This window comes from Caloenas nicobarica, chromosome 4, assembly GCF_036013445.1.
Source record: "Caloenas nicobarica isolate bCalNic1 chromosome 4, bCalNic1.hap1, whole genome shotgun sequence".
NCBI lineage: Eukaryota > Metazoa > Chordata > Aves > Columbiformes > Columbidae > Caloenas > Caloenas nicobarica.
In genome coordinates this window covers 44460641-44483902 of record NC_088248.1, presented here as the reverse complement: position 1 = coordinate 44483902, position 23262 = coordinate 44460641, and the positions used below count along the sequence as shown (strand labels likewise).

Below are 23262 nucleotides of genomic sequence, written 5' to 3'. Positions count from 1 at the left end.
TGAGCTCAGTTTTAAAAGTGCAGCTTTGCTTTTCCTTCTGAAGTGTTTTCATTGCTTTGATGTATTTCCAACTGTGCTAGCCCAAATCAACTGGTTAAATAAAGATTTATTTAATCATTAATGAAGTGCCCTGTTAGAATACAGGTGCTAAGCATGGCAAATACCTTCTGTAACCTACTGGCACTGGCAATATGTATTTTACAGGAAATGAGACAAAATAAGCAATTTGATAAACTAAGAGAAAAGGTTTCTGCTGAAAGCCCACGCCATGACATTTGCAGTCGCGGTGGATCTTCTCCTAAACATGCATCTCCCACACTCTTCAACTTCTTTCTTATTCACGAGTAAATGATGAGCCGTGCTCACCTCTTATTAAAAGGACTTTCCCCAGGTATGACATGAGTGCTGTCCGCTCCGATGAGAAAACTGATCCGGTCATAAAATGCTTTGGCAGCTTGCTGAGATGGCGACTGTTGGCTTTGGCTGATAATGTCTTGGGGATCAGGTAGTCCACGGCAGTAAGGCTGGTTTTGGCAAGAACTCTGCAAACAGCAGTCAGGATCCATACAGTCAACGAGCCCATCTGTTGGCAGAAAGTCACACAAGTGAACACACTCTTCCTCCTGCCCCTTTGCATGTGAATGAGCCAATCAGCTGGGAGATTAAAAGAAATGTAGTTTGAAAGAATACTAATAAATAAGATTTTAATGAATTCACTTTCAACTAAAGACAGAGAGTGTCACTGTTTACTGAGCTCTTAAACTCCCATGGAAATCCATGCAAGCTGAATATACTCAGTATCGTCTATAAATTAAACCTATTTATTTGATAATTTTCTAGAAACATGTTGAACAAACCAGAAGATGGAGGCACTCAAGCTCTGTCTACACTGCTAACTTGTAAATATTAAACATTATAGGTGGGTCTAAGTAGCTTTTATCTGGAGTTATTTGGCTTGCTAGAGAAGAAACCCAAACAAAACAAACAGAACCCAAGTAACTCCCATTCTGCTGTTTTCCTGAAGTTTTTTAGCATATCTATGCTGTATGTAGCTTTAAATATTTCACAGCATTTATCAAGGTGGATTCATTTATACCTTGGCAGAAAGATTTTGTTGCAAGTGGCAAAGGCAATTTCCACAAGAATTTTGCATAAAAATGTATGAGAGAATAAAATCTGTATTTAACATTTAGATTTTATTCTGAATAAATTGATCAGGAATGCTGGCCAGTATAAACAAGATTTAAACACACGGGTACTTTTATGCTTATGTGCTGAAATATTCACATATAATGAGCATTAGATCTGTCACATCGCTGGAAATCTAATTCAGTGAAAGATTAAAATCAACATCAAATTGATAACTACTAATTTGCTGTAAGTCAAGTCATAAGGAATATGAGCCTGGAAATGTCAGCTACAGAAAACTTCCAGATGAATGTAATATAGTATCACATAGCTGATAATTGTTTCCCCAAAAGAACAGCAAGGCTGAAATAGCTCAAACATTTTATTATTCCATTTAGGTTAGAGAGGGAGCTTGCTTGCTGCACTGAAAAATACACCAATGCAGCACTCGGAGGAAGCCCATGGCTGCTTCTCTCACAAAATCATCTAGCTTTAGAGTAAAACTTCTTTCTGAAGGGAAAAATATCATCCATTTCTGTTCAATCGTATGTTGAAAGAGCGTAAGTAAACAGATCTTCTAAAGGCATTCCTCTAAGGACTGCTGTGCTATGTGCATCAGTTAGAAGACTGGCAAAATAGCAAAGGACTGCGATTTCTATTCTTTTGCACATCTAAAATTCTTATTTAACTCAGCTGACATTGAAGTCAGTTCAAGGAAAACAAAAGGGGATGAAAAAGTCATCGTTTAAGTATATCAAAGTTTAAACTTTTTTAAGAGAAAAGAAAGAATATTTATTTTTCTTGGGATGAGGGTATGCCAGAGGGTCATGTTCCCATTCAGACAGACCTCGACAGGCTGGAGAAATGGGCTGACAGGAACCTCGTGCAGTTCAACGAAGAGAAGTGCAAAGTCCTGCACCCGGGGAGGAACAAGCACCTGCACCAGGACATGCTGGGGGACAAAGCAAGGCAGCTTTGCGGAGAAGACCTTGGGAGTCCTGGTGGACACCAAGTTGAACATGAGCCAGCAACATGCCCTTGCAGCAAAGAAGGTGCCGATGACATCCTGGGCTGCATTAGGAGGAGTGTTGCCTGCAGGTGAAGGGAGGTGATCCTTCCTGTCAGCACCGGGGAGTTCAAACCTGGAATACTGTGGAGACTTTGTCTAAACATCAGAAAAACTTTTTTTTTTTACTGTGAAAGCGCTCAGACACTGCAAGAGGTTGCCCAGCAAAGTTGTGAAGTCTCCATCCTGGGAGATATTCAAAACCCAACTGGACACAGTCCTGAACAACCTGCTCTAGCTGACCCTGCTTTGAGCAGGGGCTGGGACCAGATGATTTCCAGAGGCCTTTCCACCCTCAGTCCGTGATTCTTGTGATTTTCTAGTCTCATTCTTGTACAATATGAAACCCTTTCCTAGCTGAAGTATTGACCTCCCTTGCTGGTTTTAACTCCAGAAGCCTGGATCAGTGTCAAAGTGGGGGGTACTGATGGTTAACAGCATAGTTTTAGATTTTTATCTCTCTGTATGGTCTCCCAGGCAATATCTGGTGCAGTTGCCAAAGAAATGCTCAAATTTCGTCATTCATCTTTGTTAGTTTATAAAAAGCAAATGTACATCTGGAGTATAGTCTGCAGGTCATAAAACTGCATGAGATTGACACCTTCTGAACTAATCAGCTGGAAATGCATTTTTACAAGCCTCTCCGCTAACATCAATCAGAGAAAGAATCTCATTTTCACCAGCCAAGATACAGGGATACGCTGTTTGTTATTCTTCTGTGGAGTTTATCAGCAACTTGCCCAGGCAAGTGACGGATGGTTATGAATCTGGCTCCTTATAACTTGAGAAAACATTTTTCATCCTTTCTCCGTACTTATGTGGCTAGAGCTATCTAGTACCACTAAGTTGAGCACTCTATTGCACTGTGTGAAGCAGAGTAAAATTTCCTTTCTGAAATGGCTCTGTGAAATTACTGATGAATTTTGTTTAGCCTGAAAAATATGGGACTTATCTCAACACTGTCTTATTGGTTATATCACTCAAATATGATAGGGGAATTATAAAGAAAATAGAAACTCCTACAGTCAGCTGGACAATCATTATCAGTCTCAGAAGGCTATTTTGGGTTTTTTTTGTTCTAGATGAAAGTGGTTCTTCTATATATGGAAGATGTAATGACTACATTATTGTTTTCTTCCTCAAAAGCTAAAGTCTAGTTGTAAAAATCTTGACTGATGTCACTCTTCTCTTTGTTGCAAAATGCACAGAATTGCAATGGAGCATGGTCTGGTGATTATATTGCATATTTGGAGAGACTAATAAAACCCCCAAACCATTAAATGAGAGGTGTCAACAACACAGAGAATTCCCACACTTACGGATGTCTAAAAAATAAGATAATATTAGTTGGTGTGTTTGCTTTTGAATGGATTCTAGAGGCTATGTATAAAATGGCTGGAAGGAAGAAAAACTGGGACAAAATAAGTACTGGGCACAAGTTCAGCTTGTGTCAAGGGGATATCATGGCCAAGGACCTAAATAAATCACATTCTTGGTAAATAAATGGATTAGAAATTTTGGCAACAAAAAATCTCCACAAAGTGCCTACATTCAGTGCCTACAAAGGAAGAATACAGTTTTGGAGCTATGATGCTGGCTGTCCCACAGCACAGTTTTGGTAACTGTGGCACACTAAGGCAAGAGTCTGGAAAGGGCAGAAAACTGTGTTAATAAACCTCAGTTACCCTCACAGAGCTCCATTTTACAAGAGGCTATAATGAATGGACTCAATTATAGACAGCAAAAATGACTGCCTGTAGGAGCGGCTGCTTGGAAAAGCCACGAAAGCAGAAATAGCCCTTGATTTATTCCTGAGCAGCGCACAAGGACCTTGTTCAATGTTACTATTGCAGTATCTCTGTAAGCACACCTATAGTCTACTCAAATTCAACACTCCTCTTGGAGTGAAGAAGCCTAAAATATAAAGTGTTGGGCTCTAAATGAGCTGTCACTCCAGAACGAAATCTTGGAGTCACTGTGGATAATTGCTATGGATATATCAACCCAGCACTCCCCAGCAAACATAGATGCAAACGAAAAGCTGAAGAATAATGGGAAGCGTTGGAGCAGAAACCAGATAACATGAGCATGCCACTGCATCAGTCCTAACTCAAGTACAAGCCTCCTGGAATTTCCTGAGCTTGGGTTATCTTTGTACTTAGTAGCCCTTTTGACATTCAAAACATTCTGGGGCAGTAATTTCTGACTTTAATTAGCATCCTGCTGGTACATAAAAGAAAATATAAGTTCATATTATGTTTTTTTGCTAAGCATTTGCTATTAGCCACTATCAGAGAAGAGGCCCTGGTTTAGGTAATCTTTAGGCTGAATTTGTACTACCCTGTGACAACGCTTATCAGGAGCAGGCTATCCTAGCCTGTGCAAGCAATTACAGAAATACAGTAGTGCTAAGCATGCTTTGCTTTATTATGGTATTTACTTTCATTTTAGTAATAAAATAATATTAATAATCTCTTAAATCCTGCTGGTGGAAACCTGTAACTACTCTTAATAATTGGAGAAGAGCTAATAAAAAGCAAACTTAAACAAGGGAATCTGCTCAATAAAGACCTACCTAAAGAGTAAACAGCTTATTCTTTCTACAGTGATGACAAAATATGGCCCATTTTGTGAAAGTATAACAGTGACACATTTTTTTCTCAAGTAAAGGTGAGGCTTATTCCACCCATGGACAGCTCTGACTTCCCCTCTCTCCACAAAGTCAGTAGTTTAATTCAGCCTAAGGTCTGCATGTTGCACATGCTTTGTGGGTTGCTAAAATGTAAAGAAAACTCTGTATTTTATTATCCAAATCAAAACCATGGAGAAATAAAAAGTGATCCTTAAAGAGAAAGGAAATAATCTGCAAGACTCTCAGAAATCTGTATTAAAAGTAATAATCGTCCCATCATATGTCACCAGTATCTAGAAGGGGACATGATCAAGTACACCCTGATGTCATTAGTATCTCCTATGGAGAATATTCCCATTGAGGTCCTTGGGATGCTCATGTTGATATAATTTGAACAATCAGTTCCAGAAAGAGCTGAGAATCAAAGGAACAGCAGACACTGTTATTAATGAATTATACACATATTAATATATGAAAAATATTTTATCCAGTGTAGGATGAAACATAACCACAGTGTATCAATTAGCTAACAACCAAGATAACTTTAATTACATAAGCACTGAGCCTAGCGCGATGTAAATCACACTACCTGCAGTCATTGGTATAAATTCAGCATAAGTGCTCAGATAACCTAATCTCCCACAATAAACAAATACAGCAGAGGCCTCCTTGTGTCATTCCCTGCAGCGGTCTGGAATTTCAATGGCTTGCTCAAGAGATTAGTGGGCTGATTGCACGTACTCTTGGAAAGGGAAGAAACACTGCTTCTCTTTCTAGGTGGGTTTCTGGCAAAGATTACTCTCTTTTCTCAGTTTTGTTTGGTATGCTTCCAGTTTTTAATTTAATTTAATTGGTATATTTTAATGCTTTTCCTCAGCCACTAGTCAAAGACTGAAGTGAATATGCTCTCTATTGAAGCATACAAATTAAAGTAAGGCACACTGAAAGAGAAAGGACAGTGATAAATAACATTACGTAGGTCAATCATGGAAAACAACTGTTTGGCCAATCCATTTCTTATACATAGCTGCATAAAGTCTGTAAAGGAAATAGTGAAAAAAATCAGAGCTTTTTTTCGATATTGTTCTATCTTCTTGAACTTTCAAGTAATTCTGTCAGATCCTTCTGCTCCAATTCCTTGTTCCTGTTCCTCTTTTCCTCACAAACAGCTATTATTGCTTTCAGTCTGAAGTAGCATCTTCTTTACCCTTTTCTGTTTATGTGCATTGCTGTTCACCTTGCCCTTCTTCCTCCCACTGCTCCGTTATCTGCTCTTGGCTCTCCCTCTGATATTTCGTGTCCTTCTATTATCTTTAACTTTTACTGATTCTGTTTCACTGGGTTTTCAACCTTTTTTCCTCTACACGACCTGTGGTGTGTAGTTTGGTTTTTTTCTCCTCCAAGTTGTTTATGCTTTAACCTAGTTTGTACTCCTCCTTGCTCTGTCTTCTTTCACGCCTGCACATTTCTCTTTTTCCCTTATGTTCATAATCCCCTGGCCCACCTGAACTTAATTCCCCAAGCAGTGCGCCTCTGCAAGGCTATGCTGTGGCCAGTCATTCCTCCCGCTCCCTTCCTACATGCGGGAATTCAGCTTCACACTAGCTCAGATGGAACGTACCAAATTGCATCAGATTCTTTAGGCCCCTAAATGTGCAAAACTGACTCAAAATATACAATATGTAAATGAAGAAGGAGGACAAATCAAATGACGTGTAAAGCAATTGACAGCAGCACTGTTTTAAGTGTGTTATCTGTTTTCCTCAGGAAGTAAATGTTGCTGTTATTTACAGTTTGTGATGTCCAAGACCCCAACTGCAGTTGGGATATGAGAGCAAACAGCTCACCAGCAACGGCAAAGACATCCACAGTCTAAAGCTGAAAAACAAAGTCACAGATGACTTTATCATCATCCAGAGGCCCTTAATGGTGTTTCCTATCTCTGCTCTGAATCTGAAGGTGTTAAACAAAAAGAGCTGATGACAGAAGGGGAAGAAAGGCAGACAATGAAAGCATTATGCTGATCTAATATTTGACTGCATTCACATTTAATCTTGTTTTTTTGTGGGTTTTTTTGTGTGATTCTGGAGTCATGCCAAAGTCACAGCCCCTCTACCTTCCCTACCCCACGATAACGATTGCTGATTGATTCCTTAAGTCAACAGGCCTGCCTGCCTCTTGCTGCAGATTGTTACCTGTCACCTGAATGACAGACTGCGGAAAAGCAAGCCAAAAAAAGAGACGACATCTGGGAGCATCCTGTCAGTTATCTGAGCATTCACAGGCTGTGGAGGGATAAGATCTCTGTAGACTGGGCAACTGATTCTTTTCAGCAATAGCATCATGGGTCAAAATGTAAGCTCCCCGTTCGGCCTTTTCTCCTGGGATAATTTCCTCGTGAGGTCACTGGAAATTTGAACTCCTTTATTTTTTTCCCCTCCACTACAGTTCACTGACTTGAGACTATGTTTTATTCCAGTAAAAAAGAATATTGCAGGGAACCTAAGGTGACATCCACCATTTTCTAAGTACATCTCTCACCTGTCATAAACATCCTGTGAGGTTTTGCTGATATGCCATATAAAAGCACTGAAAACGGTAGTGTATTCTTACAGGCGTAAGGGCTAGTAAAACACGGGTATGGTTCTCATGGCAGTATTTAATCACCTGACTGTAAAATCTCTGTTCCTCAATGCATTCTCCCCAGCGTTAAAGATCCAGTTGGCATATCTTACCTCCTTCGTTGTCCTTACTGTCAGTGCAGAGAGTTTCCATGGCTACGTCACATCCCGCTCCCCTCCATCCCGGCTGGCAGACACAGTGCCAGCCGTTCTGGTCCAGCGTGCACCTCCCGTTGCTGTTGCACAAGCCAGGGCAGCCCTCTGTTGAAACAGACAGAGAGGAAAAATCACAAGTGATTTAAATACTGCAATTATATAAAAAGGAAAAAAAAATACAAACAAGGGACGCTTACTGGGAACAGGCCTTAAGAACAGCACAAATACTGTAATTGCACATGGAGTGGAACAGCAACATTACCTGGGGAACATAATTCTTAGCAAAGTGGCATCTTTGATTGGCCTGACACTTGAGACACCACTTACCTGTACAGGCAGGAAATAAATGCACCAATCCTCTAAATACCTGCAGGCCAGACAAAATTAAGTTTGCTTTTTAATTTTTTTTTTTATTTTTTGGCAAAGTAACGAGATGAGTGCATAGTGCAAATACAGCTGTGTAAAACGATCCATTTTTCTGTGCTCATAGAACAGAGCATTATTTGCTCTATGCAGTATTGCTTACTTACTGGCACAAAGGTATAAGCTCCCTGTTACTATGATCAAATCCCTCCAAATTCTTAAGTAGGAAAATGAGTATGATTTTAGGCACATAATAAAAGAGAATGTCAACTTTATCTGGTCTCAGAGTTGCCGTATATTCATGTGAAATTACAGTGCGTTAAATAATTGCACAAAGTATAGGCCAGTTTTAATGACTATACTTTATGCCAAAAATACATTCCTTTTCACAGAATAAGCAAAGCCCAGGAAATAGTGAAGCAGCTTAGCATCTATTCTAACAAACATTAGGATTCAGGCTGCATACGGATGGGACAGGACCAACAGGATTTCCAACTAAATGTAATAGCTGTGCGTATTTGATTACTTAGGACGGACAAAATGAAATACCATAAGGACCACAATAAAACATTGATAGACTGAACAAAAACACGGTAGTGACGTGCTTCAAGACAGATAGCAGAGAGTGATTTTTTGTGACAATCTCCCTAAGGCTTTTGTGCTGTTACCTTTATATCCTATCTTGTCTGCTTTTATGGCCAAGGAGGGAAAATTTGGGAAACAATTAAAATAATTTAATATATCCAAAATTGATAATTGTTTTCAGTCTAACATTGCATTAAAAAAACAGTATCTGTCACTTCCTAGTGATGAAATCTGGCATGCAGCCAACATGATCTGTATGAGGATGACAACACTATAAATATGTAGATTTTAGTGTTCCTTATCTATGACTATGACAAGACACTGACAGAAGCAAGTACAGATATGGCACTAAGTATCTTATGAGAAGGTGGCTACAAATCAGATATTTTTGGACACAACAATCTTCTGTAAACTTTTATCAAAAAAGCCTAAGTAACTGGCTAAACACTTCACTTTGTAGAACTATTATCTTTGTGAACTAATCTACTGACCCATTTTGGTTAAGCTTAGTTGAGCTTAGAACAGTCTTTCAGAACAGGTTGGTTTTTTTTTTTTTTTTAAATTTACTGACTCCTTTCAACCATGTAGCTCCAAATTACAAACATTCTCAGAAAAAACTTATAAAGGGTGCTTAACTCTTGCCCAGTTTCTCTTAGCAGGCAGAGAATCAGGAAAACCTCTCATGAGGAAGGATGGTGAAGCTACAGTTATGGATATTGTACCATCATGCTAGGCTGAGATTACTCTTGCTACTCTTATTCTTTCAGATTGTAGCTGCTAGTAATATTTGTTGATATAATGAGAGCTATTTTTTTCTTAATCTTTCTTCTGTTTAATTTATGGAAGACTTACATATTTAATTGCAATAATGACAGAGCGTTTTAGGAGTCAATTGGGTACACTCAAAAGTTATTGTGTGAAAGCCTGGATATTGCCATGAATATTGCCATATTCTAATGAAAAAAACACAAATAAGGAATAGAGAAAGATACTCAGGGAAAGAGGGGTAGGAATATTTTAAACATTCTTCTAAATCAGTTTTTCACCATAACTGAAGATACGAGAATCTTTGCTGTTTCATGTTAGGCTTTTGCATCCTTGAATCTTTTAATTGAAAATGTTGAATAGATTATACAAGCTTTTTAAAGTTTCATACAAAAGACAAGTAATAATTTCCTATAGATTTTCTGTTTAGATAAACAAAAACTTAAGAGCCCAGGGTTTTCTGTTGATCTGCCTATATATAAGCATACACATATCTATAATTAATCTGTTCTTTAGAACTAATGACACTTGTTCTGTGACAAGAGCATCACTTTGCTTTGTTTCCTAAATATTTACCATTTTGTAGGAAGAGGTCTAATGACAAAACTAATGAAGAAAAAGCACCAAACAGCAAATGAATACTATCTTCAGTTTTTGGTTCAAACAGCAAATAAACACTATCTTCAGGTTTTGGTTCAAACAAAATCTAATACATGTACACAGTTTGTATATAAATGTATAATTACTGCTAAAATGTTATTATATAACATAAGCAAGATTTAATTTTTAATTTGAGATGAGTTGAAAGTCATATGAGTTAAATCTATAATCCATGGAATGTATGTAAGAGAAGATTCTGTTGTCCAGACTAGTACGTTTGTAACTATATATTCATATAAAAAAAGTACATGTAGGTATAGGCATGTCATCAAAGAGCAAGTATACAGTACCTTTCACTATCTTATCCAAATAGTGAGCTTGAGAATTAAAAAGAAAAAAAAAACAAAACAGACAGACATTTCAGAAGTGTCACATAAGACAAGAATTGTTCAGAATTCACATGCAAATCAAGCAGGTGCACCTGACATGGGAGGTCTTACATTAGAAAATGAAAATGTATTTCAAAGCTTTCAAAAATGCAAGAAATTATCTTTTCAGCAAACATTGTCATGATTCAATGAAACTATTTGAGAGATGAGGCCTGCAGAAGAAAGAGATGCTACCTTTCTGAGACTATGTTTTTCATCTGACTTCTCTTCACATGCTTTGATGTTTACGTGTAACAAAAATACAATCAAAGCTAGTTAAAAAATTCAAGTTTCAACACAACGTAAGAGTAATTACTCAGCTTATGAGCTTTAAAACACTGACCATACTGGAAAATCTTTGATTTGCAGGTCGCGTATGACTCTGACAGCATAACCAGCACACTAACTTAATTCTGATTGGATTAATAGGATTTTGGGGAGGAATAGTTTTCTTCTGCTTCAGTTCAGCCACAGTTACTCTTCTGAGCACACACACCAATTATGTAGAACAAATTAGATCATATATATGGGGTGGAAGACGGTGTAGTGGGGTTAGTAGCGTGGTGATCCATTGCATTTGGAAAAATGGGTGAAAATTAAACTTAGGCTTTAGATACAGAAAACTAAATAACATGGTATATCCGAGAACAGCAAGAGATTTTTTCATGACTTATGACATTCAAAATTTCACAAAAAATTTGAGGAGGCAGATGGATGAATGACAGACAGAGCACAAGGTGGATTTAAAGCAGCAGGCCCTACTTTTAATACATAAAACATAGCAGAGATGGGTTGTATGTTCCCTCCTTACATTCACAAAACAGAGATCGACTGCGGTTGCGTTAAAGAGATTTAATGTCTTATAGCAAACCTACACTGGACAGGTGCCTCGCAGGCTACCAAACCCAGCCACCTGCACACAGGCGACGGGATGTCACAGACTGTCGCAGCGGGGACACACCAAGCTGAGTCAACCATGCTGGATTCAATCCCCTGTTTTTGCTGTGGACGAGGTCTCTCAACAGAGCCCATGGGGGCTGTCTTTCAAAATTTGACCTTTCCTAAGTCCTTGCTGCATGGTGGCCCCTGTGCCGCAAGCACTCTGTCACCCTCAACTATGTGTATCGGATGGGTAAGAGAGGCATTTCCAGCTATGGCCTTCCCTCCAGTTTGAATGAACGGGAAAAAAGCTCTTCCCCAGCCTGAGGAGGGAGGTGATAAGATCTGTAGTCTCACAGAAGCCACAGTCACTGCTATGACTAAGAGGTGGAAACTACTTCCTAGTCCCTCTCTCTTGAAGACAGTGTCAGGTGTCCTGCGCAGAGTTGTGGTTTCGTTTTTTTACTAAAACGGTAAGGATAAAGGGAGACAAAGAAAGAAGATGAAAACATCAATTACAGAACATTTAGAACAACAGCAACAAACTAAGCAGCTTTTCACATCAACCGCAAACAAAAAGAAAACTGATACAGCTGCATTTGAGGGTGGATCAAATTCTTCTCTTACTCATCCAATATAATTCCCCTTGCTCCTACACAGCTGCTTTTAGAACATGGTGTATCATGCGCAGACAAAAATCAAGCTTTAGTGCATAAAATGGAAGCAATTAGCTCTGTCTGGGGAATGCAACTGTCCACCAGTGAAACGTTAAATGCCTCTACAAATGTAGGGATAGGTAACGAAATAGAACATAGCAAAAAACCTCCGAGGCAACTGAAAATAGTCCCTGCAATCCCAGGCCCCAACATGCTATTTCCTTTCAGAAATCCAATCTGCATTAAAAAAAAAAAAAAAAGGATTAGAAAATGTTCTTTAAGAGTTTTCGCATCCAGTAGCCTTGTAAGAAGTCAGTTCCAGAACATAAACCTATAATGCCCGGAAAACAAGTTCTACTTTCCAGCATCCTTTTATTTATGGTCAGTTGACATTAAGGACAACATTAGAAACTATTTTGGTTCATGTGCAGCATCCTAGAAGAACCAAAAAGCAGAAAACGAGTGACCCAAAATAGTATAATTTTGCAGTAAAGTTTAACTAGTCATGCTGTCTTCCTTATCGTCATGAAAAGATAAGGAATTCTAGAGGTGGGATTTGGAGCGCTTCGCAGGTGCTCCTTGGCATATTTACACATCTGGAACACGTGGGTTATGTTACGTCCTTAAAAAGTCTAATTATAGACCAAACGATTTACCTAGAAGGGTTTTCTTGCAGGGTTTCAGACTAAGAAATTTAAAATTTTGCTATTAATTCCAGGAGTAGAGGGACTACATATAGCTTCAAATGGGATAAAGAAAAACAGAAATGAAGATACAAAATTTGTACATTTTCTAGGATAGTCAAAATCCAAGAAGATGTAAATGGCATTCAAAATTCATATAACATAAAATAATAATAGTGTTATCGATGTGTGTGCATATTTATATAAATAAATGGCAGAGAAACTATTTTACAAAGAACTGATAACAGTCAGGCAAATTCACATTTAACATGGCATAATTCATAATCAGTAAGAACCAAGACTTTTTTTTAATTTAATGTCTCCCATTAGTGTCTTATCAGAGATGTCAGCGTCTTCCTTAGATTACTCATATGCTGCTTCCTCCAGGTATGACAGAATAGCCACAGAACAAAAGTACATATTAAATCCATTTATCCCAATCAGCTCCTGTTTAAATCAGCAGGAATGACATAACCATTGATTTGATGTTCCTTAATTGGTACTTATAGCACCGTGCTATTCTGATCATTCTGTCATACAGAATTATAATGGTGACATGCTTCTCAATACTGTATAGCAAATTTATATTTCTATTAGTTTACATTATTATCCTCCACCAGACATCTTCACTCATCGTAATCTTTGTAACCTGTACACTAGATTAGAACATGCTAAGTATTTTTTGTAGTGTACATATAGTCCCATTACAGTGTCAACTCGCAACACCTCCACAGGAGTAATGAATTAACTTTGCCTTAATAGCAGAACTTGACCTCATAGCACTGCTAGACTTGAAGCGAAAATACAAAAGAATGTGACCAAAGCCATGTCGATCAAAGTCTGCCTAAATTAAAAACTACTTTTGAGTGTTTTTTGCTTCCTACACTTTGAAAACGTGAGCCGAACCCTTGCCTCCGCTCCACTAATACTATCAGCTCTCTCCCTTCCTCACTGCATTACAGCCTCTCCCTCTACAAGAAAGGAGAAAGGTGAAATAAGGAGAGAGTGAAAGTGGGGGGAGAGGGGGAAGAAGATGATGAAGAAATAATTTCAGCATGCAGCCACAATGAAGAAAGCTGCTCTGCTCCTCTCCGAGCAAGCTCTGGTTTGGTTTCTCTCCTCTTTCCCCACAGTTCAGAACAGCAACCCCCATTCCCTGGTGAACGATTGCGTACGTATCGCTGCCGCTAACACAGATGTCGTGCTCCCAGACACAGATCTCCTACGGGAAGGTGGGAGCAACGGATCTTGCATCGGTCACATTTACACTTATACATCACCTTGCAGCGAGTGTCATGTAAGGAGATACAGGTGAAAATGCCATCTTAATTTCTTGGTAGAAAAACTGACTGTAAGCAAACTATGGTATGTTGATAGTATACTGTTTCCCTTAAGCTTTCTGTACATTCATCTGTTTGTTTAGAGTTAGAAAGTTTTAATATCTTTGCTTAATGTTTGCATTAATTTTTAATATTTGTATAAAACTTTGTTTACAATGCACATGACAAACAAACAAACCCCACATTACAGGAATATCATGCGAGTGGCCAAGTCAAACACACAAAATTTAGGCAATGCTGGTTTTATGGCTACCTGAGCAATTTTTATACCCTTCTTCCTTTGTCAATGTACAGAGCTGCCAGCCCTCTCTCAGCTCTTGTTCTCTCACGAACAACAAACGCCTGATGCCCTAGTAGCAGGTACACCATGCTAACCTAAACAAAGAAGTAACTGTTTCCTTATAGACTTTTCTATCATCTTCCTCCTCAAGTCAAAATTATTTAGTATAGTATCCTCGCACTGCTGGTGTGAACAAAGAATCTATTATTATCTCATTTTACTGTTGAGTAACTAAAGCATAGAAAGATTAAAGTGAGAACTCTCCATCCGTTTGACTGCAAACACCTATGATGCGATTTTCCAGAATACTTAGAATTATGTAGGATTTCATACACAAAACAGCATTTTAGCAATTCACATTGAAGCAAATCAGGTCCCCGGAAAGTGAAGGTCAGAACACACTCGTTTAAAGTTTGCCTTTGTGAGCAACTAACAGAAAATTCATGGTAAAAGCAAGGGTGGAACCCAGTTCTTCAAAATCATTCTTAACCAGGAGATCATCCTGTGCACCAGTCTCTGGCACGAAGAAAGTGGATTTTCTGCATGTGACAGCCCCTCACAGCCTTGCAACATTCTTAAATCAGGTCTGTCAGGTGCAGAGGGAAAAGCAGTTAAAGACACCATTTTTTAAAAATTAAAAAGATACGTATATGCTATAATTAACATATATCTTCTGTTATATGATACAATGGCAATGACAGACATATGTGTTCCTTTGTGGCTTCCTAACTTTATGTTCTTGATTTTGCAATTTTATACTGAAGTTCTTTTAACATGTTTTTTGGGCATTTGAAACAGAAACTCTCACAGCAAGCTTCAGGGAGAACGCAGTTTGTGTAAACAGGTTTTTGTGCTTGTTTTGGGGGAGCTGGTACAAAAGTCAGAGTTGACAGCTCTGGCTTGACCCTTCTAACCTATTCAGGACTCAGTCTGTGGTGGTTTTCTCCTCCTGGCCTGGCTACCAGATCACCCTTAAGTTCCTCTCATTTCCACCCAGCCGCAGTGTAACTACCCTGAACATTAAAACATCTTTTGAATGTAAAAAAACAAATATCCTTTGTGATATTTAAACCCAGTATTTCCCATCCTACCCACAGCAGACTCATGGAATACTGTATTGTTTCCTTTAAGCAACTGGTTTTACTCTCAAACGGTGACTAAAAAAAGCCATGCATCCATATGCAATTTCCGAGGAGCTCCATATCACTACCAGAAAACTTACAGGAGTCCAGAATTCATAAAATTTTAAAGTCACTGTTCTAGCCTGTCTTCAGAGTGGTTCACTCATGTCAAATTCATCATCCACTACAGCCTTTTCTGAGTCTCTTCTCCCTGGCAAGCTGCTTCCTAACTTGAATTTGTGCAGCTGATTATCCCTACTTAAGTACAAACCCCAGCATTTGTTGAATTGCACCTTATTTTTCTGCATAGCCTGTGCTATTTGTTAGAGTAATTTTAAATTCTTGTCCTGTCTCCCAGAGTGCTTGGGGGCAGCGGGCTTTGCTATCATTTGCAAATGTAATTCTCTCTATTCATCACCGAACAGTACTGAAAGCACATGTTCTTCCACTCTAAGCAGTTCATGGTCGTCATCCTTTCTCTGAGTTTATAAGAACCTTGTCTTCGACATACCATATGTTCTGAGCATTGCTGCCAATAGAGGAGGATTACAAACGCTCTTCCCTTTTGATACTTTTTTACTCCTAAATTCCCATCTTGCCCTTCTTGAAAAAGAGAAGGCATAGATGGAATAATAGTTTCAGGCAATTTTGTTTTCCTCCCTACATAGGCCAAAATGTAATCCTTACCCTGAAATCATACCTTCTTCATAATTTCGGCACTTTTCTCCAATGTCTACGTAGAGCTGCAGCACACATATCGGCTGCATATGTTTCCGCAGAGAACTGAATTGACTGCAATTGATCCCTTGCTAAACCGCAACTGTTCTTTGCAGCAACCATTGATGGGGTTCTCTATACAAGGGCACATAAGCCCACTACCCTTTCGATATTTTGTTCTGGAGCCCATCCCAATTTTACTATAAAGTAAGGTTTCTCATCATTACTACTGGAAAGAAGCCACATGTATCTAAGAATAAAACATTCAGTTGCTTTTAAGGATATAATAGACACAGGAAGTTTGAGACAACTAATATGTCCGTGAGCAGTGTTGTTTCTTATTTAACATCTATTTAGCTGGAAAAGGATTTAGAAGAAAGGGTATATGCCATTAAGGGTATAAAACTGTCTCACATGTACAGGCTCAAAAAGTTAAAACACCTGTTTGAGAGATCTGACAAACTCGCAAAGACCTGTCAGACAGATGCAGGTGAAAACTGATGCTTACATTAAGAACTGCATGAAAGAGAAATCTGGCTTGGAAACATATTAAGGGATAGAATGGGATGGGAAGCATTTTTGTTTCCACCTTTCTTCCTGACTGGAAGTACTTTCAGAATGCACCTGAGCAGCATGTGACTACCTGATGTACAAAAGCACACACTTGCTGGCCACTTCAGCTCAAGTGAGCTTTGCAACGTGCTTTAAAATTCTTCACATCTCAGAGGATTCTGCTGTTTTCTGAAAATGTGCCGAACTTGAACTTCACATGTGGTCCTCATTTAAATGCAAATCAACCAATTAGCAATTTAAAGTATGCTAACAGATAATTTGTATTTGAGATATTCTGTCTTGAAATGTGTTGAGGCCTGACCAGTAATTCACTTTTTTTTTCACAGCTTCAGATATGTATGCACTGTCTTAAATTTAACTGGTAACTTAATATTTTTATAGTTACCAAACATACAAATATTTTGCATATTCAAGGCTTGGCCTGGCAAATTAATAATATGCCCTTCACACACAAGAAAGATCAAAATCATAAGTGTACTATATTTCACGAAATCTTGTTGCACTGTGGTTATCAGCCCTCTGGGTGCCAAGAAAGTCATCTTCTCTTTTCCATGAAGATTTTGTATTGAAGCTACACGCATAATTATTGTGGTGAAATCCTAACTGAAATGTAGTCAGGTGTTTTGGGAGTAGCATTTCACTCACAATGTCGTGGTGAACTAATTGATACCTGATGTAATTAATTTCCAGTCATTGTCTCTGAGAACGAACTGTTTGAATGTCAAAGGTCATACCTTCATTCGGAAACAATCTTACTTTTAAGATGAAATTTGTACTGAAGTATAATTCCCTGAACTCAAAACTAAGGAAAAACATAAATTTAGGAATTTTTATAATTACAGAATATATTAATGCAGCAGTAATTATTCTAATTTGAAGGACAAAAATTTCCTTCTGATCAAAATTCCAGAATCTGAAAAGAATCTTAAAATTTACAAATTCGTGGCATGAATGCATCAAGGTACATTAAATACCTGACCCATTAAAACACTATGAAATGTGAATATTCTCAGTAACTTAAACTTTGGAGAAATGTAAACCATGCTTAGCAACTTAGCATCAGTACGAAAATGATGGTGATCATCATAACACCAGTTATCCATGCAGCTCTCCCTTTAACCTGCAAATGTGGAGAAGATCAGTCAAGCCCTCAAACTGTCCATGACTTACTTTGTCAAGACCATACTTCAAAACTATATAGTGTAATGATATATAGTCATATCAGGTTTTCTATTGGCACTTCCTTTGATTAACAGGAGGAACGCATTTGCCTTGACTTGCTCTCTGATCTTATAAAGAGATAAAGTGACGTCTCCCTGTAATCATTTTTGAAATCTGTAATAAAAGGAGCCATAAGCTAAATGCGTGTTGAAGAGAGCAGGTGCAGACCATACAACCTAGTGGGGATGATCACTTCTTGGCATTGCTCGACACTAGCAGCACTTCTGAGCTTACACCGCTGACAGTCACCTAGAAAACCAGCTCACAAAAGCCTTCGTGTCTGTCCCTAGTCAGAAAACCAATTCAACCAGCAACCAGGACAGAGTGTATACTAATGGAAATGCACTTATGGGAGTGTGCTCTAGATGTTATTTATTTTTTTCATAGTTCTGAAAATCTAAACCAGATGACTTTCCTGTTTTTCTAGCTAAAGCAGCTGAAGCTAGAAACCTCTTGCTGAAGAAAACACATTTGTGGTTTGATTGGTTTTAATGTCTTGTTAATGTCATTTCATGCAAAGAAAAAGGTTAAAATAAATACTTTGCTGTCCTTTGTTATTTTTTTCTAAACTACATATTAGGGGTAATTCTTAGAAGATAAACCAATTCTCACTGGAATAAAAACATATTACAAGCTGTACACTTCTACAGTGGACCACCACTGGATTTGAATTTCAGTTCTGTGGACCAGGTAAAGTAGCCTCATGCAGCACTCAAACACCATGATGCTAATTTCAGCCCTCCTGAGGGATTAATACGAATGCTTAATGACATTAATTCACATTTAGATCACTTATGTTTAACGACATGCTTCCCATGCACACATATATAAATATTAATTTTGGACTGAAAGATAATCGTTCAACACAATAACAATTAAACAGCTGTAACCTGTCTCATGTGTTAAGTAATGGAGCTGCAGGCAAGCTCCATAAACAGATGGTCTTACCCACCCATGCTTAATGTTAAAGACTTTTTAAAAAAGAGGTGTTGACAAATCTGAACAAGAAGGCATAGTTTCAATGCAAATTGCCCAATTTGCAATTTAGATTACTCTAAAACTAATTTGGTCTATTGAAAAAATTAAGCTGCATTGTAAAACCGAGATGTTACACAGCACATGGATATAGCAGATTCCTCACCAATATAATTATTTACTAATTTCATTCAGATAACAGACTTTGGTGGAAAAGCTGCTGGAAAAGTATTCATATTTATGGGCTTCCTGTGACTTAATTTACTCATGGTACATGCCAGTTATATCACAAAATATAATAGACTTTCTGATATAATATCTGTTCCAATCTCACAAAATAACTACTGAGACAGGAGAGGGTCACTGAACTCATTGTAAGCCAGGACAGAAAGGAAACAAAAACATATTTGAGCACAACTGTGTTATGAAAACTTAATTACAGAGCAAATTTTCAGCCAGGCTATCACCTGGGCACCAGCTGTGCATGTACAGTCTTGTATCACATTGAGATGCAGGCTGAGCTTCACAAAATCACATACGGATGTTCACCTCAGACCCATGCGTGTCAGTCCCAGGCCAAATAAACAATTGAGAGGTGATTTGCCCTAGCTTTGCAGTAAACTGTTGATTTAACCTGTTCTCACATGGGTATAGGAAATATTAAAATATTTCAGTTCCAGGGGGGAAAAGACAGTAAGCAATCTAGATATCTTAAACTGCTTAGTATCTGGAACATAAGTTGTCAGTGTTTAGTTCAAACCTGTAAGATGCTAAGCAAGTGCAATAAATTCTTAATTCTTATTAGATTAATTTCATCACAATGCTGAGCATATAGTTATCTGCTGAACATCTTTGATACAAATCTCTGGAAGTATGTGTTCAGAACAAAGGCAATGACTCACAAGCGTGGCCCACATCAGGTGTGGGTTTGAAGCTGGAGCTGCCCCGTGCCAGAGATGCATAGTGGAACAGTGGGTACCAGTGACACACATCAGGTCTACCACATGAGTTAAAACAATCTTTCTCATTTACTGCACACATTGCTTCAAAAAAAAAAAATCTGCTTTATTTAGACTATTCTGTTCTCTCTCACATATCAAATGTATATAAAATATAGATGTATATTATTTCCCTATTTGTCTTGTGATCTGCAGCCTTAGGGCTTTGTTAAACTGATGATTAACCTAGGTATGCTAAGAAGCAGATGCCTAAATTTAGTCTGCACAAAAAAATCAAACATTTGCAATCGTCTGTGATCTTGCTTCCCAATGTCCCAAAGAATAAACAAATGGCCTCTGTAAGTTTAGAGCAATTAGAATTTCCTTTGGCCAAATTTCCATTTGAATATCTTGAGGCATACATAAAAATCAGCATAATCCAAGAAGCAATCTAGGGTTTGAAAAATTATTAGAGATGAATAAAACTAAGGACTACCTTGTTTTAATTGAGATAGGTTTGGGTTTTCCTTCTTTTGACCCTTTACTACATATCAACTAACTATACAAACAGTGGGCTAACTGAAAGTGAGACTGGACGGACAGCATTTAGAAATATATAAAAATCATTACTTGGGGTGCAAAACACTCTTAACATTTTAAACAGCATTCATGCTTCACAAAAAAAGACATAATCATTTTGATCAAATGAGTTATGGATTTAGGTGACTCAGTACACATTCCAGTTAGCGCCTCTGTGATTAATGCATACGGATCTACTGCATTTTGTGCATTCAGGTAGAGATCTGGCTGGCTACTCCTTTCCCAAAAAGCAATTAAATTCATTCGCCTTAAAATTTACAACTTCTTTGGAATATCCCTTTCCCAAAGAAGTAGTAAATTCAGGCCATTGCACTACATGTGACTTCCAGCTAACAGCTGCATCAAACAAATATACCTGCATTTCTACAGTGCTTCACACTACTGCAGCTAAATGGTTAATGACTTTTAGAAATAAGAATGATGCAATTGTTTATTTTTAGATATATAAAGTAAGAATGGGAGTTTTTCATATGCATAACGGAAGTTACGTAAATATTATGCTACCAGATTGGGAATTCTACATAGCATTAAAAAGTCTGGGTTACAAATAAAGGGTGACAATTGAAAAAATGGTTTTCATGGAGAAACATTCAGATGTCCCCTGTGTTTTGAAATGTATTGCTCGGAAAGAGCTATGTTCTACTCTAGGGCAGGTGAGAGAAAGGCAAATTGACTCTTCATTTACCAAGCTGAGAAAGCAACAATTTTCACTCCACCAAGTGGAAATACTCTTGGAAATGAGCAATAAAATGACCTGGTTTCTCCATAACACTGGCCTCCTGAAGAAAACAGCTCTAAGAAAAATAAATGTAACAGCAGGCTACAGCCTGTGCCTCATTACTTGTCTTGGAGGCTGTAAGGGCAATATAAACAAATCAAACTACCTTTACAGCAGCAGCTGCAAAGTAAACACCCATTTAAAGAATAAACAGGTGGGAAGACAGACCTGCTCGCCCAGTGCTGAGGAAAAACTTGTTTGTGCTTAATATGTTGGAAAAATTGTTCAAGAGCAGTTCATCCGTGTATAACTACAACCTTTGAAACGCTGCCAAGGTCAGTGAGACCAACAGCAGAGCGATCTGCTGAGTAATTGCTCGTTGGCAAGTTAAAGCGGTCAAAGGAAAGGCTTTATCCTACTTCTAAAGATTTACTTTATTTTATTGTTCAGAAAGCAGTTCTCTCCCCACCTCTCTACTCCCTTCGTCAGCATGTTTTCTGGAAGCTCCTCAGAAATGTTAACCCCACTGATTCTCCCCACGATTCTGCAGATGAACCTTGGTTCCCACTCCCTCGTCTCTGAGCAATTTCATTGGTAAATGACAAAAAAAATCGATTTGTGACTTCTGTAAAAAATAATTCACGAATCAGTCTTACTGCTTGACACCTGGCTCCCTTCTACAAAATAAAACCTGGCCTCATCTTCCTGGTGCAGTGATGTGGGTATCAGCTAATTCAGCTGTATCAGGCCCTCATTTTCCCTGCCCTCAAAGCCCACACCACTGTTTGCTGTGACCCCCAAGCGCAGCACCACCACCTCGCCCCTCGGTCAGGGCTGTGAGCTACTGGGGAACGCAGCCTGGGCTTTACTATTTTCTAGACACTCATGCCCCAGTGACGGTTTAGTTGTGCTAACACATTCGGAGTCACAGCTCTTCCAAAACATCCATGAAAGTTAAAATTCTCCAGCCTGTTTTTAGCTTGTGGCAAAAGCAAATAACGCCACATTCACATCCATCAGCTCTACCCGCTATTAGACTTACTGTCATATCCTATTGCTTTGGCTACATCACCTCTTTTAACGGACTCTCTTCCACCTCCCCAAGCATAAAACTATGGGGTTTTTTTACTTATTGGAATTTTTTTTGACTATTCAGATTATCCTTGATTTCCCCATCACTCAGTGTTACTCCCGCCTTTAGAATCACAGAATTGTCTTCGTTGGAAAAGACCTTTGGCCACCTCTTTCATGGTTTGTTCAGTCCACCTCTACGTGCTTAGCCACGATGCTTCCCACACGTGGGAGCTGTGCCCCACAAACACCTGCCGAGTGACGCTGTTACTCCTGTCGCAGCATTTGCTGAGCTCTGTGCAATGCTCCCCACGCACCCAAGTACAAGCTGGCCACCTCTCACAGTTTGAGCACAGCCAGTTCCTTTGCCCGTGCTTCCTACCTGTTGTCACGCAATAGTTTCTCTGCCTGGTTATGCTGAGACAAAAAGCATTTGGATAGGAGCCTCCTCCTCTATTACAGACCTGCAGTGTCTTGCACAAAGAGTGCATGGGAAGGAATTAGGGTGGAAGTGAATTTCTTAGCACTACAGCTATACAAAGTCAATATAAAAAAGATAAAGATTTTGGCAACTCCTCCTCCACTTTTTCTTAGTCTCCTTATTTACATGCATAATTTCTCATGCTAGCTCACCATCAAGCCCTGTGCAGTGGAGAGGGATATCCTCCTGTATATGGGACATACAGACTGTACATAACTGAATAAGAAAAGCTCTATTGATAAAGGCACAGTAATTTCCAAAGGTTTCCAGGTGCTAGAACTAACTTGATTACAGAAATAGAGAATCTATAATAAGGATGGCTTCTTCTCAATCAACTCTATAAAACTGTTGTTAGATTATTTACATGAAAGAGAACTAGTATAATTCTAAAATAGAGCATCATGTTGATTTGTTGACAAGGATATAATTTTGGGCAGCTAGATCACATTTATTACAAGGTGGAAGTGATATTTTTGTGTAGGTGAGTCACTTTTTAAAGCTTCTCCATAAAAGAAAAAAAAAAAGGAAAACAACAGGAAGCTTCAGTTCCAAAAGACATAAAGCTATGACAAAAACCCCACAAAAGTAGAAATCAAATAATATATCTACAGTTTAAAAAAAAGTAACCTCCCCCTTGCCAAAAGGCAGTTACAGAGAAAAGGCTG

General features: G+C 38.5%; 1 protein-coding gene across 16 annotated transcripts in view; it reads right to left on the bottom strand.

The window, feature by feature from the left end:
• Positions 1 to 23262, bottom strand: part of TENM3 (teneurin transmembrane protein 3) — a 512354-nt gene that overhangs the window by 55341 nt on the left and 433751 nt on the right. For 13 of the 16 annotated variants that reach the window (XM_065634158.1, XM_065634155.1, XM_065634160.1 and 10 more), the window contains 3 exons: positions 10267 to 10293; positions 7562 to 7708; positions 367 to 583 (listed from right to left, as the gene is read on the bottom strand). In XM_065634158.1, the coding sequence (XP_065490230.1) occupies positions 367 to 583; positions 7562 to 7708; positions 10267 to 10293 (391 nt within the window). The remainder of the gene's footprint in view (positions 1 to 366; positions 584 to 7561; positions 7709 to 10266; positions 10294 to 23262) is intronic. The other 3 variants (XM_065634161.1, XM_065634170.1, XM_065634162.1) reach the window with 1 other exon arrangement.